Below are 18710 nucleotides of genomic sequence, written 5' to 3'. Positions count from 1 at the left end.
TTTTTGAATGACTGCATGAAACTCTTACCGTATTTTTTAAAAATTAAATCATATATATATATTTTTTTTTTTGCAAACACATTTCGACCTTTTTTTTTCTTACTTTTTCCTATTTCCGTCTTCTTTCTCGGCTAATTGGCAGGCCAGATGATCTTTTTTATATCATAGCGATGTTATCATATATATGTTATTTATTTAAAGGCCTACTGAAACCCACTACTACCGACCACGCAGTCTGATAGTTTATACATCACTGATAAAATATTAACATTGCAACATGCCAATACGGCCTTTTTAGTTTACTAAATTGCAATATTACATTTCCCGCGAAGTATCCTGTTGAAAACGTCGGTATGATGACGCGTGCGCGTGACGTCTCGGGTTGTAGCGGACATTTTTTTCCAGCCCGATCCAAGCTATAAGTAATCTGCTTTAATCGCATAACTACACAGTATTCTGGACATCTGTGTTGCTGAATCTTTTGCAATTCGTTCAGTTAATAATGGAGAAGTCGAATTAGAAAGATGTAGGTGGGAAGCGGTGTATTGCAGCTGCCTTTAGCAACACAAACACAGCCGGTGTTTCCTAGTTTACATTCCAGAAGGTGAAGCTTTACTATGGAACAGAGCGGTCAAGCGAACATGGTTCCCGACCACATGTCAACCGGCAGGTTTCGGTGAGAAAATTGTGGTAATGAGTTGGCTCTTACCGTAGACATGAGCGGAGCTTGCGTCCTCCTGCAGCTGCGGACTCTCTTGCCTCTTCCCACCGGAGACACTGGCGGTCATCACACCCCTGCCACACCCCTCTGACTTTCAGGTACCATATAATCTCACTAAAACACTAGTGACACAATAAGCAGATAAGGGATTTTCCAGAATTATCCTAATAAATGTGTCTAATATATATAATAGTAATATATATAATAATATATATAATAATAATAATGATATATATAATAATAATGTGTCTGCCCCAAGTGGAGGAGTTCAAGTACCCAGGAGTCTTCTTCACGAGTGGGAGAAGAGTGGATCGTGAGATCAACAGGCGGATCAGTGCAGCATCTTCAGTAATGCGAACGTTGTATCGATCCGTTGTGGTGAAGAAGGAGCTGAGCCGGAAAGCAAAGCTCTCAATTTACCGGTCGAGCTACATTCCCATCCTCACCTATGGTCATGAGCTTTGGGTCATGACCGAAAGGATAAGATCACGGATACAAGCGGCCGAAATGAGTTTCCTCCGTCGGGTGGCGGAGCTCTCCCTTAGAGATAGGGTGAGAAGCTCTGCCATCCGGGAGGAACTCAAAGTAAAGCCGCTGCTCCTCCACATCGAGAGGAGCCAGATGAGGTGGCTCGGGCATCTGGTCAGGATGCCACCCGAACGCTTCCCTAGGGAGGTGTTTAGGGCACGTCCAGCCGGTAGGAGGCCACGGGGAAGACCCAGGACACGTTGGGAAGACTATGTCTCCCGGCTGGTCTGGGAACGCCTCGGGATCCCCCGGGAAGAGCTAGACGAAGTGGCTGGGGAGAGAGAAGTCTGGGCTTCCCTGCTTAGACTGCTGCCCCCGCGACCCGACCACAGATAAGCGGAAGATGATGGATGGATGGATGGATGGAAATGTGTCTAATAACATCTGAATCGCTCCCACTGCCCTAGCCTTTTTTTTCCTTTTTTTTCTAGTCCTTCACTTTCACTATCCTCATCCACGAATCTTTCATCCTCGCTCAAATTAATGGGGAAATCGTTGCTCTCTCGGTCTGAATCGCTCTAGCTGCTGGTGGCCATGATTGTAAACAATGTGATGATTTTTTTTTTCCCTTGGCCTCAGTCTGCACCCCCACTCCAGGGCCTAGGCTAAGACCGATTTTTTAATTTTATTTTAATCTTCTATTTTTTTTTCTTCCCCCCCACCCCCCTTGTTTACCTGTATGTCATCTTTTTTGTAAGGGGCGCTGGAAGCCGGCAGACCCGTCAGCGATCCTGTTCTGTCTCCCTGTAATGTTTGTCTGATCTTGAATGGGATTGTGCTGAAAATTGTAATTTTCCTGAAGGAACTCTCCTGACGGAATAAATAAAGTACTATCTATCTATCTATCTATCTGATGTGAGGAACTCCACAACCCGGAACAGGCAAGGCTTTTTTATTAGCGACCAAAAGTTGCGAACTTTATCGTCAATGTTCTCTACTAAATCCTTTCAGCAAAAATATGGCAATATCGCGAAATGATCAAGTATGACACATAGAATGGACCTGCTATCCCCGTTTGAATAAGAAAATCTCATTTCAGTAGGCCTTTAATACCTAGTTAGTTTTTTGTCAATTTTGCCTCGAGGATTAGAAAAAAACTTCATTAAAAAGAATCCATGCCTTGAGGGGGTGTCGTTAGCTGCAGTGCTTCATGTCGCCTCTAGGAGGCGTGACGCTTCTTCCTCCTCCGCTGCGGGACCACCACGTCTTTACGGCGGCGAGGGTGTGGACGTAGGCACCGTTCAGACTGCTCGAAGACGCTGGGACACCGCTATTAACCTCTACTGCCGCTACTTCACCGCTATATATCCGGTACGTTATCGCGTCTGACTGATTTTATTCCTCCGTTGTGTTTGTCAAACCGCGAAGCTGCTGTTTGCTTTTCATTCTCAATGAGAAACGCTTAAGAATGTTGGTTAGCTTGCTAGCTAGCCAAAGCTGCCAAAATGTCTCTTTTTGTTGCCATTAATGTCTTTTTCTCAAGCGTGCAGATTTATTATAGTCGTACAATGTGAGAGGAATGGGCGTGTAAAGAACACGCAACGGGATAACGGTAAATATATTGTGGTGTGTTAGTTAGAATGTCTGATAGCAGCTTTGCTAAGCAGCTATACAATGATTAAAGTGTGTACTACACAGTCATAGCGCACTTTGCGACTAATTCCACACTTATGTGTGTACTTGAAATAACAACCCGTAACATACAAATCAATTAACGAAGCATTTTATCAGAGAAATCGCTTGTGTTAGGCTGTCACTAGTTAATAAATCAATCAAAATCAATCAATCAAAGTTTATTTACATAGCCCTAAAGGCCTACTGAAATGAGATTTTCTTATTTAAACGGGGATAGCAGGTCCATTCTATGTGTCTTACTTGATTATTTCGCGATATTGCCATATTTTTGCTGAAAGGATTTAGTAGAGAACATCGACGATAAAGTTCGCAACTTTTGGTCGCTAATAAAAAAGCCTTGCCTTTACCGGAAGTAGCAGACGATGTGCGCGTGACGTCACGGGTTATGGAGATCCTCACATTGTTTACAATCATAGCCACCAGCAGCTAGAGCGATTTGGACCGAGAAAGCGACAATTTCCCCATTAATTTGAGCGAGGATGAAAGATTGGTGGATGAGGATAGTGAGAGTGAAGGACTAGAAAAAAAAAAGGCGAGGGCAGTGAGAGCGATTCAAATGTTATTAGACACATTTACTAGGATAATTCTGGAAAATCCCTTATCTGCTTATTGTGTTACTAGTGTTTTAGTGAGATTATATGGTACCTGAAAGTCAGAGGGGTGTGGCAAGGGGTGTGATGACCGCCAGTGTCTCCGGTGGGAAGAGGCAAGAGAGTCCGCAGGTGCAGGAGGACGCAAGCTCCGCTCATGTCTACGGCAAGAGACGATTTATTAGCACAATTTTCTCACCGAAACCTGCCCGTTGACATGTGGTTGGGAACCATGTTCGCTTGACCGCTCTGTTCCATAGTAAAGCTTCACCTTCGGGTATTTTTAAACAAGGAAACACCGGCTGTGTTTGTGTTGCTAAAGGCAGCTGGAATACACCGCTTCCCCCCTACATCTTTCTATTTTGACTTCTCCATTAATAATTGAACACATTGCAAAAGATTCAGAAACACAGATGTCCAGAATATTGTGTAATTATGCGATTAAAGCAGACTACTTATAGCTTGGATCGGGCTGGAAAAAAATGTCCGCTACAATCTGTGACGTCACGTGCACGCATGGTCATACACGTCATCATACCGCGACGTTCTCAACCGGACACTTCGCGGGAAATTTAAAATTGCAATTTAGTAAACTAAAAAGGTCGTACTGGCAACTGGTGCAATGGACATCGAGTGGATCTAGTAATAGTGTGAGAGACCAGTCCCTAGTGGGGCTAGCCGGAGATCAACCTGAGTTTGAGACAAGTCAGCAGCGCAGAGACGTCCCCAACTGATGCACGGATGAGTGGTCCACCCCGGGTCCCGACTTTGAACAGCTAGCGTATCATCTGTGGTCACCTAATAACCTCTCCATCTAGGAGAGGAGGTCAGAACAGAAAAGAGACGGCAGATCAACTGGTCTAAAAGGGGGTCTATTTAAATGCTAGAGTATACAAATGAATGCTTCTACTAAGGTAGCATCTCTAACTGTTACCGGGAGTGCATTCCAGAGTACTGGAGCCCAAATAGAAAACGCTCTATAGCCCGCAGACTTTTTTTGGGCTCTGGGAATCACTAATAAACCAGATTTCTTGCCGGGACATATGGTACAATACAATCAGCAAGATAGGATAGAGGTAGACTGTTTAGTATTTTATACGTAAGAAGTAAAACCTTAAAGTCACATCTTAAGTGCACAGAAAGCCAGTGCAAGTGAGCCAGTATAGGCGTAATGTGATCAAACTTTCTTGTTCTTGTCAGAAGTCTAGCAGCCGCATTTCGCGCCAACTGTAATCTTTTAATGCAAGACATAGCGAGGCCCGAAAATAATACGTTTAAATATGCACCATATTATCAGATATGTTCCTTTAAACCTTGCAAACGTGTTCCAACTCTAAATCCAATTTGGGTCACAATTCCTCCTTTTGAGGAAGTTGCCAACTGCAAATATTTGTTGTATTTTGTTTGTGGAGACTTTAAAGGTATTTACAAACACCCATTCGGCATCCCGCGAAGTGTTAAAATGAGAAAAGAATATCTGAATTGTGGGATAAAGTGCTGTAAAGACTTGCAATTTGTTGCTACTTAGTATTACAACAACAGGTAGCACAGTATGACGCTGTTTTCAATGATAACATTCTTATTTGAAAATAGCCATAGTGATTCTTCACCTATTTGTGAGTTTGGCATGTTTAGCTATAACATACAAATCAAGCTGGACCTTGCAAATAATTTTTATTTTTAGTTTTGGTCAGGCCTGGGCGATATAGCCTAAAACTTTGTGAAATGACACTGCATACACTGCATCTTACTCTTAGCAACATTCTTATTTGAATAATGTTCTTTTTAGACCGGATATAAATTAAACTTTTTATGGAATCTTTTTCAAAGAACTAAATTGAGAGCTTCCTCTGGGAAGCAATACTTCCGTCTTGAATAAAATACTTCTGTAAATAAAACTATGCATGTTGTACGCAAAAAAATAAAACTACAGGACTGTAGTGTCAGTAAGTGGATAAATAGACATTTTCATTAACACATATTGGCAGTGTGCAGAGCAACTGTTTCAGTCACAGTTCTCCACTGTGCTTCTTTCTCATCATACATGGTATCATCATAAATACTTTTTGTAAATGATTCCACCGCATGAAGCTGATTTTTAGCAGAAGCCTCGTAAAGAGTTGCGTTTCAACTGGAGGCTTCTGTTTCAAATGCTGGAATTAGTTTGTTGTGCCACTGCTTTTTTATAACAAACTTTGCAGCGTTGCGGTCATTTGTTCTACGCCTGTTGCCGCAAAACCAAACTACTGACAACACTTATCTTTGGTGCAAACATCTCGCGCTCGTTAGCGTTTGCATTAGCCATGATTCGCTACATATGTGTACTCCGGAAGCTAAGGAAGTTCCTGGGGGCACAAAGTACCCGGGAGAAAAAAAAATCTATTTTTAAGTGTTTGTAACAAAAAACTCAAATGTATCGATAAAAGTGATATGTCGCCAAGGCATAGCTTGGGTTGTTATTTTAGTGTAGAAATATGGGATAAAGGAGCTCAAAAGACTTTGAAATTTCTTTCAATCATTGACGTTTGCTAATCGATTTTACAATCGCACATGACGGATTTGCGATGCATCTAAAAATTGATTATTCCTCCAACTTCTGGTATTTGTCTTCCTCCTGCTGTTACAAACTCTTCATTTAGAAATAATTATTCAGAGATTTCCTCTGTTAATTAGCTGTAAACTGCCAAATAAAAGCTCTCAAAACAATCTTGATACTTTCATTTTTGTTATTTAGTATGCATCCTACAAGACAGCTTTATATGTATTTATATATGTATATTTCAAATAAATCCCATGAAGTTTTACACACCAGTCAGCACAATAATGTGTTTTTGTGCTGCATTTTTTCATCTCATAAGATTGTGCAGGTGTACCTAATGAATTGTCAACTAGGTGTACCGGGTGTGTTGTGAGTGAGGTTTATGAGTGGCGTTTGTGTGGTTTGTGGGTCCATCCAGTGTTCACCCTTGATCAATGGTTTTTTCTCATCTTAACAACACAACACAACTGTTAATTTGTTTCCATAAAACCTTTTTCTTGTATTTTCAGGGCTGTGTGAGTACCCACAAAGCTGTGTGATCGTGTCCCTCACTGTTCCAGGTGAGGGACAGATGCACGCCACGCCACGTGCTGGATAAAACCTATACCCGATCACCCGACATAACCATCGACTGTCTCAGGTTAAACCTTAGAGACCCAGTAAGCCATCCAAGATGGATGACATCTTCACACAGTGTCGAGAAGGCAATGCGGTAGCCGTGCGCTTGTGGTTGGACAACACAGAGAATGATCTCAACCAGGGGTGAGTTTCACACAAATTACGCTTGGGTCACTCGACTGGTGGCCCACGGGAAAAATCTGGCCTGGGAGTGTCAGGTCGCAAATTGAGTTCATATCGAAACTTAACAGCAGATTCGTAAAACATTGAAGTATTGCCATGTAGATGATCTTTGACTAGTATTTTTGCAGCAGATCCCTAAAGACACTAAAATATTGTCATATATAAGATCCATCCATCCATCCATTTTCTACCGCTTATTCCCTTTTGGGGTCGCGGGGGGGGGGGCGCTGGCGCCTATCTCAGCTACAATCGGGCGGAAGGCGGGGTACACCCTGGACAAGTCGCCACCTCATCGCATATATAAGATATAGTGTATATATATATATAAGATATAGTGTTTTTACAGTAGGTCTTTAAAGGCCTACTGAAATGAGATTTTATTATTTAAACGGGAATAACAGGTCCATTCTATGTGTCATACTTAATAATTTTGCGATATTGCCATATTTTTGCTAAAAGGATTTAGTAGAGAAAATGGACGATAAAGTTCGCCACTTTTGGTACTTCCTGAAAAAGCCTCGCCTTTACCGGAAGTCGCAGACGATGACGTCACATGTTGAGGGCTCCTCACATATTCACATTGATTTTAATGGGAGCCTCCAACTAAAACAGTTATTCGGACCGAGAAAACGACAATTTCCCCATTAATTTGAGCGAGGATGAAAGATTTGTGTTTGAGGATATTGATAGCGACGGACTAGAAAGAAAAAAAAAAACGACTTAAAAAAAAACGCGATAGCATTGGGACGTATTCCGATGTTTTTAAACACATTTACTAGTATCATTCTGGGAAATCCTTTATCTTTCTATTGTGTTGCTAGTGTTTTAGTGAGTTTAATATTACCTGATAGTCGGAGGGGTTTGTCCACGGGTGTCGACGGCAGCTGTACGGACGACACAAGCTCAGCTAATATCCGGTAAGTGGCGACTTTTTAACCACAATTTTCTCACCGAAACCTGCTGGCTGACATTCGGTTGGGATTCATGTCTGCTTGACCGCGCTCTGATCCATAGGAAAGTTTCAGCTCCGGGAATTTTAAACAAGAAATCACCGTGTGTTTGTGTGGCTAAAGGGTAAAGCTTCCCAACTCCATCTTTCTACTGTGACTTCTCCAATATCAATTGAACAAATTTCAAAAGATTCAGCAACACAGATCTCCAAAATACTGTGTAATTATTAAATTACACAGTAATTAAAGCAGACGACTTTTACCTGTGTGTGTGCCCGTAGCGCTCATACTTCCTAAAAACGCGTGACATCCTGCGTACACGTCATCATTACACGACGTTTCCAAGACGAAACTCCCGGGAAATTTAAAATTGTAATTTAGTAAACTAAAAAAGCCGTATTGGCATGTGTTGCAATGTTAATATTTCATCATTGATGTATAAACTATCAGACTGCGTGGTGGGTAGTAATGGGTTTCAGTAGGCCTTTAAAACGCCCACAGCTTTGGCTAGTGTTTCTGCAGCAGATTCATAAAAACACCAGAGCATTGTCATGCTGAAGATTTTTTACACTAGGTCTGTAAAACACCAAAAGATTGTCAGATAGAGCATCTCTGATAATCTTTTTTGCTGAAAAATCATAAAAACACCAGAGTGTTGTCAAATAGAGCATCTTTGACATTAGGTCTGTAAAACATCATCAAAGCATTGTCATAGAGGATCTTGGTTTTAGGATTGCAAAAATACAGAAGCATTGTCACACAGAGGATGTTTGACTCTGGGTCTGTAAAACACCTCAATATTGGTTTGTAGAGGATATTTAACACTCGGTCTGTAAGAAAACAGACCATGGTCACATAGAAAAACTTTGACCCAAGGTCTGTAAAACACCAAAGCATTATCATACAAAGGATCCATGACCGTTGCAGAAACATTCTAAAAACCCCAGCGCATTGTCATTTAGAGGATCTTTGACTCGAGAGCTGGTAAAACACTATAACTGTCATATATTCCTTAAATTCTCATATAGATTATCTTTCACTCTCGGGATGTAAAACACTAAAATATTGTCATATGGAAGAGCTTTGACTATATTAGTTCGTAAAAACACCAGAACGTTTTCATATAGAGGATCTTTGACTCTCGGTTTGTAAAAACACCTGCTCATTGGTGTAAAGAGGAGGATCTTTGATTACTGGTCTGGAAAAACACCAGATCATTGTCATACAGAGGATCTTTGACTACTGGTCTGTAAAAACATCTGATCATGGTCATCCAGAGGATCTTTGACCAAAGGTTTGTTAAAACACCAAGACCTTGTCACTTAGAGGATCTTTGACTATTGGTCTGTAAAAACTCCAGATCATTGTCATTTAGAGGATCTTTGACCCTACTTGTGTAAAAACATTAGACCATTGGCATATAGAGAATCTTGGACGATAAGTCTCTCGTAACAACAGAGTTATGTCAAAAAAATGATTTTTGAATCGTGTTTTTGCAGCAAATTCCTAAAAATAACATAGCGTTGTCATTAGGAAGATTTTTGCCTACAATATTGCTACAAATTCCCCAAAACACAAAAGCATTGTCATATAAAAATATTAGACTTTTGGACTGTAAAAACATCAATGCATTGTCATATAGAGCAGTGGTCCCCAACCACCGGGCCGCGCCCGGGTACCCGTCCGCGGATTGATTGGTACCGGCACAAGAAATAAATTCAAAAAATGAATAAATTATTAAATCAACATAAAAAACACAATATATACATTACATATCATTATAGATCAATACAGTCCATAAGCACACATAATTGTATTTCTTTATGAAAAAAAATACAAATAAAAATACTCCCACCCGCTCAGTGGGACAAATTTTCAAGTGTTGACCGGTCCGCAGCTACAAAAAGGTTGGGGACCACTGATATAGAGGACTTAATACTCGATTTTTTTGTTGTAGGACCCCTACAACAATGGTAGAGCACTTCTGTCCTATGTAGGATCTCTTGACTAGATTGTTTTTGCATTCAGGCCTTAAAAATAGGAGAGCACTCAAGTCATATAGAATATCTTTAAAAAGCTTTTTGTAGGATGTCCGAAAAAGGAGCAGAGGATTTGTGACCAACATAGATATAACACTTTGGTTTTGATTTAGGCCTTGGTAAAACATTTGGTAAATTAAAACATATGAAGTAATAGGCAGCCTTGCATATACATTATGGACAAAAACAATAATATATATATGTATATTCCCCCATCCCTCCCCATCCAATTGTTTACCTGTTCCTCACCTTTTTTGTAAGGGGCACCGGAAGTTGGCAGACCCGTTAACAATTCCTTTTTCTGTCTCCCTGTAATGTTTGTCTGATCTTGAATGGGATTGTGTTGAAAATTTTAATTTCCCCTCAGGGATTAATAAATAATTTCTGATTCTGATAATGGAGAGTCAGTGGCACCAATTTAGTGAAATGGTCCTGCTTTTTATTGTTGGTCTGATCTTAGAATTCAGCACAGTTCCTTCACAGTCTTTTGCTCACATGATTAGCAAACTTGAACTTGAACTCTTTGCTGTTTGTTTGTCCTTGGAGAGATGCTGGCCCAGGATTGAACTCATTTCCTTAGAAGCACATGTTTATATGTCCTGAATGCTAGATGAATGCTTCAAAAGCGTGACGCCTGAACAGGAAGCTCACTATGCCAGTGCTTAGCCGGGCTCCCAATTAAATCTAGCTTCCGCACGAGACTGTTTAGAAAAACTTAGCCCTTTTCTTGCCGTGACTGACATGTGATTACTCATTTGAAACATACTGCGACCCCTAAAGGGAATAAGCGGTAGAAAATGGATGGATGGATGTACTTAAAAGACATTTAGCCATATTAATATGTAAATGTAGATCTCTTTTCACACTATGTGGAAAAGAGTCATAATATTTTTTTGGTCTTGTTACTTGCTAAATTTGAGCTGTGGCTAATGCCATCGAATTGAAGCCGCCAACTCATGCATGCTGACGCAATACTTCTCTTTTTTGTCTTTTCTTGCTTGTGCTAATAATCTCCTTGACACAGCAAATAGGTTCTACAGCAGCAAATGTCTGTGGATGTAATCATACCCATGGGTGACTTTTCCATTAGCTGATTGCATCATGTCAGCCCCCTTCAGCTTTTTCTGGCTGATATATTGTCTCTAGCGGTTGGAGCACTTTTCCATCCAAGCTGCAGTACTGTGGGACCGTGACTATGCTTATAACCTTTAAAGGCATACAACCCCGAGCTTTATTTGAAGTGTTTTGGAAAAAAATGTGCGTTTGCTGAAAAGTTACACAAAACAGCAGCGTTTCAATTGTGTATTATGTCACATAAGACCTCAGTTCAGTGAGCAATAAAAAAATAGTTTTTTGTAATACTTATTTAAAAGAAAAGAGAAGACAATAATAAACACAGAATGTAACACAAATTTAAAGCAGGTAGCGCCATCCCCTGTTATATTGTTTAGTTGTTCTTATGATTAACAGTGGTAACGGTTTATTTTAAAATGTTGTCCGGGACAAAAATAAGTCATACTTTTTGTTTATAGGTTCCAAAACTGTCCACTTTTCGACGACTTCACACCAAAGATATTATATTTATTAGTTTTTTAAATTTTCATGACTTCTGTGTCTTTTTTCAGTAGGCAAAACTACAAAATATAAAATATTTTTCCCACCAAACTAGTGCAAAGTATAATAAATGAGACCAACTTGCTATATTCTGACAAACATTGATAGGGATGCATCATATTTTTTGTATTCAAAAAATATCGTGCCCTTCCATTTAAACTAATGTATATACGGTGGCACCTCAGAATACCAGTTTAATTACTTCTGTGGCACAGCTTGTACCACAAAAAACTTGTATTGCAAAACAGTGTCACTCATTAAAATTAATTGAAATTAATTGAATTGTCCCTACCCCAAATGGGACAAGCGGTAGAAAATGGATGGATGGATGAATTGCCCCTGACAAAAACACCCCAATTTTGACATGTTACAGGCCTTTTAAAAAGTAAAACATTTAAATAAGAAATATTGTATTAAAAACTATACAATAAATAGTTTTATAAAGTAATGTAATAATGTACAGCATTTTTAACTTGGACAGGGGACCTCTACGGTATCTTGTCTCAGCTGCTTTTCCGTCAAACACCATCAGTATCTTCTCCATATTTTCATGGATAAATGTCCGCCATTTGGATATTATTTTACGTCCAAGGCTTGCGTTACTGACTCATTTTGCTTTAGTATGATGCTGACAAGCAATGATATGCTTCACCAGTCGGTCGGTCATGTTTTGATGATTTATTTCTTCAATTCAAAGAATATCATTCACTTCTTTGTTAGGTTCACTTTCTTTCTTCCTATAGTAGGAAAATAAAATTATGTCCATCCCTGGCGATAGGCTAATACTAGCGGATAAGACCAAATTTTTTGGGTCGGATCCTACAGTGGTTACCTGTGGCATTCTCAACGCCAACTATAGCTTTTTTGCTTAAGCTGCACTTTGGACATCCGTTGCTTGAGAATTTCACCTGGAAAGCAAGTTACAAAACGACGGAAGACATTCTGCAGGCTTAGCACTAGTAATTGTACATGAAACACTGATATCTCCTATTCTGTTGACAAATATTTGGAGAATCATTATGTTTGTAAAAACTGATCATGAAAAAACAATCCGAGCCAAGTTTCATAGAATTGTAAAAGTGACCAATGTATTGAGAATCAAAACTATGAAATTAGCAGAAAAAGCCTCAAAGTGGACTTAAAATGATTGTTTTTTTCTATTTCTAAATTTCTCCCTTTTTGGCTACTTAACATGTAATGATGGTTATTTGGTCAACTTTGTGCATAGTTTCCTGTACAGACATCTTCTAGCCACATTCTGTCTACCTCTGGAAATAAGCCGTTTTGAGAGGCGGAGCTGTTAAGATGCAAAATAACCCCTCCTCACGCCGGCCCCTTTTGCTAACAAAAACTTTGTCTCTGTCCTGGCGGCCATATTTGTAGTTTGAGAGGGAAGCTTCCCGCAAAGTACAGAAAAATATGTTATTCTAAATATATCCAACTTTTGAGCTGGTAACAGGGACTGATTTTAGCATTCAACCATGTATACACGAGCCAGAGTCAGACCAGGATCAACTGAAGAAGAAACTTCAGAAGAAAGGATTGAAATAAACACATCTCAATGGTTTGTACAATGTCTGTTGCGCCATTAATCTAATCCTTAAAAATAGTTTTAAGGAAAATTATTCTTGAAGGTTGGTGAAGCTGTTGTCCTACCTTAAAAGGCTAAGCTACAAGCTAGACTACAAATCGAGCTAGCATTCCTAATGTATCATTCAAACATATGCCACGTTATTACTAACCTTTTCATTGAATCCTCTATTGCCATATAGTAGGCACCGCTTCCTCCATTAAAATAATTTTTGGGAAAAATCCATCTTTATATTGCAGCCGGTTTGTGAAGCAGGAATTTTCGAAATGGTTGGCACACAGAAAGAAATACTTATTCAGAGTTGAAGCCACGTTGCTGAGAAATGGAAACGTTTTCCATACACTTTTCAGTTCTTCTAATGAGACTGGAGGTGCGCGTAGTGACTTGTGTTGGTTAATACAACAAAAAACTGAGCATTTTCCTTCTCTGGGTTGTACTTTTGGGCATTTTGTCGGGCAGACTACAAACGCTTGTACATAATTTAAAAACAGTGAATTTTTGCAAAGATCTTATTGTAAATTTTTCCCACATATGGATTGTCCGCTGACATCCCTGGTGTGAAAAACATCAGGGTTGTGTAATTTCAAAATGGCTCGATTGGCATTGATATGAAGGAAGGCAGGATTGTTTTATAATTATCTCCACAATGCCTTCCATGGTTTGATTTCAAATTTGTTGGGACTTTTGCAGATCCCAAATTAGGGCTGGGCGTTATATCGATATACTCGACATACTCGATATATCGCGGGTTTGTCTCTGTACGATATAGTAATTGACTATATCGTGATATTCTAGATAGGCGCCAGCGCCCCCCGTGACCCCGAAAGGGAATAAGCGGTAGAAAATGGATGGATGGATGGATGTTCTCACACAGTTGCATTTAGCTGCGGGCATTACACTGCATGCGTTTCCCACTCTTTCTTGTCTCTCCTTCTCACAGAAACATAAACTAGCTAACCTTCTTGCATACGTCACGCGTGCAATGTCACACACCCTCCCCGAGCAGAGAGGTAGTTACATGGGTAACATTAGCTGTGTATGCTAACGGTGCTTTGCAAGTGGTAATACGAGAGAGAGAGAAGGTGCCAATCTGGTAAAAAAATAAGGAATAGTTAATTCCCAAGAAAAACAGCACTGGGTATATCGTCTGGCGGTGGTTTGGCTTCAAGCGGGAATGTGTTGAACAATTATGCGGCAACAGGGTTGCTACAAAAAGTTGCGGCACTGCTATTTAATTTCCTATTATGCAGCTCATTTTTAATTAACACTTATTAAAATATCTAGTGTGACATCATGCACACAAGTGCACTTTATTTGTTTTAAACTATTGTAGTGGTGTTCTGTACAAAAAAAAGCACTTTAATTTAGTGTTGTTTTGATATGTCATCTTAGTGACATCATGCACAAAAGTGCACTTATAGCTTGTGTTAATACGTCTGACAATCTTGCACTTTCTGTTTTGAAATGACATGAATGTATGTGCCACTGCCTAATAAAAACAGTTTTGCTAAATTGACTTAGTTGGGATTACCCTCTCTGCATGAAAGTTTAATGAACAAGAATGTTTTGATGTAGACACATACAATCATCATACTGCTGTAACTATATGCATCAAGTGTTCTTTCAAGGTTAAGGCAAAATATCGTGATATATATCGTGTATCGTGACATGGCCCACAAATATCGAGATATTAATAAAAGGCCAGATCGCCCAGCTCTATCCCAAATACACAAAAGCAGGTACCCATAGGTAATAAAAGTTGGTTTTGCATGATCGGTGCCCTTTAATAAAAGGTTTTATGGTAGCAAGTTTGACACTGGAACTTTTTTCCCCCCACTAATTTGTATAATTAAAGCCACTTTCAATAGTTTAACAATTTAGAAGTTCCTGCTACCTCCTAAGACTTTATCTCCATGTCTGAGTCAGTGAGTCAAATACTTCATGGATTGTTTACACCGATGCGTCGCCCCAGTTGAAGCGTACTCGTGGAATGCTGGATCTCCTTACAAGGAGTAAGATACAGCAAACCACCGACTGAGGAGGATTATTACGGCGGGTCGGACTGTAGGAGTTAAGTGTGTCCAGACAGACAACATTAGCGTGTGCGTGTGTTTGTGTATCACAGTGACAGGAATTCACATCCCCCTCCCCCTCCTCCAATTATGCTTTTCCCACATTCCTGTCTTTGTGCTTTGCTCCCTCCAAGTTTGTAAGAGTTAATGGTACGTTTTCCCCCCTCTTGTTGATATAAAGTCTTCAGCTGCTGCACTCGGGGATTGCGATCTGGTATTGTTAACGAGCCAGGAGGCAGCGGTGGCCATCTCTGCCCTTAAAGACCCCGCACCGGCTGGATGGCGAGGTGTCTTGCTTCAAAGAGAACAGCGAGCGAGCTGTTGCTTCTTGTGTTTCCTTTGGCTTACTGGCTAAATCGCGGACTTAACGCTTGTCTTTATTTAGCTAAAAAAAGCTACCTCCAGTAGCGGGGCAGGCAGAGTTATGTGCTGTTAGGAGCGGAGGCTCCTTGTTTGGGAAGGTGGGAGGTTTACAGGGTGTATAGTGATTTTATATATAACTCCCTTTGTCAGGGCGGTAGAACAGACATTTAGTGGTGGCCCTAACTCCTGTTGACACTTTTTATGAATGAACTCAAATTGGTGTTTTTCCTTTGGGTTGGTCATTTAAAATGTGGTCTGTAGGGGTTATTATATGTAAATAGAAATGAATCATCCTGGATTATGAAGTCATTTTCTTGTTTGAAGAGCTGGCGTTGATATTGAGGGCTCGTTTTCTGGCTTTTGCGTCTGCCAGACTGAGGGCTGTTGGCAGGTGGAAGTGCCTGAAATAAACGACCGCAGCCAGCGAGGAGGGGTCTGAGCCATCATTGCCTTTGGGGTGTGTGGACCAAGCCTGGCTTTAAAGAGAAAATCCATCCCGTAAAAGTAGAAACACGCACAAGAAAGCAAAGACCTAATATCCATCTATCCAGTGTCTTACCTTTGTAGCTCACATTGTTTAACTTGTCCCTTCATGTAAGAGTGAAGATTAATTATTTGTCAACAATATGTGGTCTTAAAACTTTTCCTAAGTCGCGTGAAGAATTTAATGGTGCCCTATTGTGTAAAACTGACTGTTTAATGTGATGTGTTTTTTTTATGAGCACCAAGCATCATCTCACACACTTGTGCAAGTTGAAGTTTTTAATGATGTCGTGAAGGAAAAGCCTTCTTCCTCGTGGACATTATACCGCGTTTGACTAAGAATGCAACGATTATAGACTTTGACAGTAAAAATATAGTCTGAGTTATAATCATGGTTTCACCATCATTATGCATTGATTAATTTCAAACAAAACATTTATAAAATCACTTAGATATTCCTTAGAGATTTTGATGTGTTATTTATTATTGTTGAAACAACTGTAATCAATAACATAATACCAGTGCACAAAAAATAAACTAAGTATTATTAATAACAAATGAATTACTAAACCAATAATTGTATTATTCATTTAAGACTGACATTAACTTTATTGATCACCTAATAAACTCAAGTGTTATTGTCACAAACTGGTGTTATGTTAATGTTTTACATAACATCACCATTAGTTTATTCAACACAGACAGGAAGAATCAATCTATAATGTTAAATGGTCCCTAAACTAAGCTAAGCTTAAAACATTATTTGCTACATATCTTAAAATATACCCATGGCGTCTTATCGTTTAGTTTTTTTTTCTTTCAGCAAATAGGCTGACGATGTTGCTGTTAAAATGTGACTGTGTTGTTAGCACTAAGCTAGCTAACGTCTGTGTCATCGTGTCTCATTTTTATTTTTCTGTCAAAAAATACCAGGACTGTCAAATAAAGGATCTATGACTGGTGTTTTTAAAACCGGTCTTTAAAAATTTCAGAGCTAAGCTACGCTTGTGTCCCGGTGTTCCATTCCTTAATGTTAAATACATAGCATCTATTATGTTTAGATCCTGATAAAGGGTTGTAGTGAGGAATTTTAACCGCTTCAGTCAGCTTGCATTGGGGTCACTCACTGCATCCAGCAGCTTGATTCTTTTTAATCAGCGTTGCTGCCATCTACGGGCCTAGGGAGGAATAATATTGCCTCACACAAGTCAAACATGTTAAGGACTACTGTATATTAAATATTGGCTGAAATTTTACAGATGATATTAGCGACTAAAGCTTTTGAGTTAGTGGCCTCCTTTAAAGTGAATCTGTGGGGATGTGTGCCCTCATAAAGTTGGACTAATTAGTTTTTAGGGTTTGGCCTTTTGGTCAGACAGGAAATGCTCCCCCCTTGATGCACAGATTGGCTTGTGTCGTGGGACTGAGAGGGTCTGTCTGTGTGGGACTTTGAGCCACGAGAGACATGTTAACACAAGCCAGTGAATGGGCGGCGGGGGCGGAGAGTTCAGATTCCTCTATAATGCTCCTTCAGTACTCTGGACACGTTATTGTGCTGTATGCTGACTTGTCTTTTGAAAGGATTGTCCAAAAAAGAGTCAGTGGAGAGGATGAGGTAGTGGATAAGAAAATGGTGCAGTGAGGTGACCAAAGCCAGCAGAGAAATAGAAAAAAATAACACAAAGCAGATCGAGGGCGTGCTTGTGCAGCCTTACTCATTGTCCTTATAAGGACTGCAGCCAATGATCGAGTTGATGTTTTATGATCCAGCCTGATTGACTCTGCCAGTACGCCATCAGTCTTTGGCTGACACAAGCCTGACTGCGCTGCACATGTCACCGACAACGTCACGGAAGGAAGACGATAGCTCGTCAGTCCAGTTATTTGCGATTTAATCAATCAAGAGATTTTGGCCTTATCAAAATAACCACATCTGACTTTGAGCCTTCTAAAAAGTCTCAGGTCATCCTGACGCTGTTGAGGGTGTTCGCATTTCTGATTTGACTTTCTGCTCTGCACTGCAGTTGAGGATGATGCATAGAATGTTTGATTGGACAGCATTTGTGATAAATTGTACACAGAAAATTTTAACTTCCAAAACAAGATGCTTGACGTTATTTTCCCAGCTGTGTCATCACAGACCTTCAGTGTTATCCAAAGGACTGCAAGCAATTTGTGTGGGGCTGGGCTGTGGGAGCTTGAATACATCATTGTTTGATTTGCATAATTGGTCATGGACACAGAAAAATTGCATTTACGTCCAAGTATTGGGGTCTTTATTATTAACATTATAATCATGCAAGCGATGAATAATGTTAAAATTAATTATAATTAATCAGTCAGTCAGGAAAATCAATTGGAGCCATTTCAAAGCATCTTAAGGTCCTCAGAGCAGCTGTGCAGACAATTGTTTGTAAGCATAAAGTGCATGGCACAGTTTTGTCACTGCCACGATCAGGAAGAAAACGCAAGCTATCACCTGCTGCTGAGAGACAATTGGTAAAGATGATCAATAGTCAACCGAGAACCACCAAAAACCAGGTCTGCAATGAATAGGAAGCTGCTGGAACAAAAGTGTCAGTGTCCACATTCAAGCGTGTTTTGCATCGCCATGGACTGAGAGGCTACCATGCAAGAAGGAAGCCCTTGCTCCTTCAAGCGACAATATAAGGATCGTCTAAAGTTTGCTGCTGATCAAATGGACAAAGCTAAGACCTTCTGGAGGAAAATTCTGTGGTCAGATGAAACAAAAATTGAGCTGTTTGGCCACAATACCTAGCAATA

At 40.0% G+C, this 18710-nt stretch overlaps 1 protein-coding gene across 1 annotated transcript in view; it reads left to right on the top strand.

Moving 5' to 3' along the window:
* The first annotated feature begins 2403 nt into the window (after nucleotides 1-2403).
* LOC133536788 (integrin-linked protein kinase) overlaps nucleotides 2404-18710 on the top strand; it is a 31801-nt gene continuing 15494 nt past the window's right edge. Inside the window, exons 1-2 of the mRNA XM_061877338.1 lie at nucleotides 2404-2560; nucleotides 6523-6775. Of these exons, the coding sequence (XP_061733322.1) occupies nucleotides 6687-6775 (89 nt within the window). The 5' untranslated portion in view covers nucleotides 2404-2560; nucleotides 6523-6686. The remainder of the gene's footprint in view (nucleotides 2561-6522; nucleotides 6776-18710) is intronic.

This window comes from Nerophis ophidion, linkage group LG18, assembly GCF_033978795.1.
Source record: "Nerophis ophidion isolate RoL-2023_Sa linkage group LG18, RoL_Noph_v1.0, whole genome shotgun sequence".
Taxonomy (NCBI): Eukaryota; Metazoa; Chordata; class Actinopteri; order Syngnathiformes; family Syngnathidae; genus Nerophis; species Nerophis ophidion.
The sequence above is the reverse complement of the archived record's forward strand: the minus strand, read 5'-3'. Positions and strand labels throughout refer to the sequence as shown.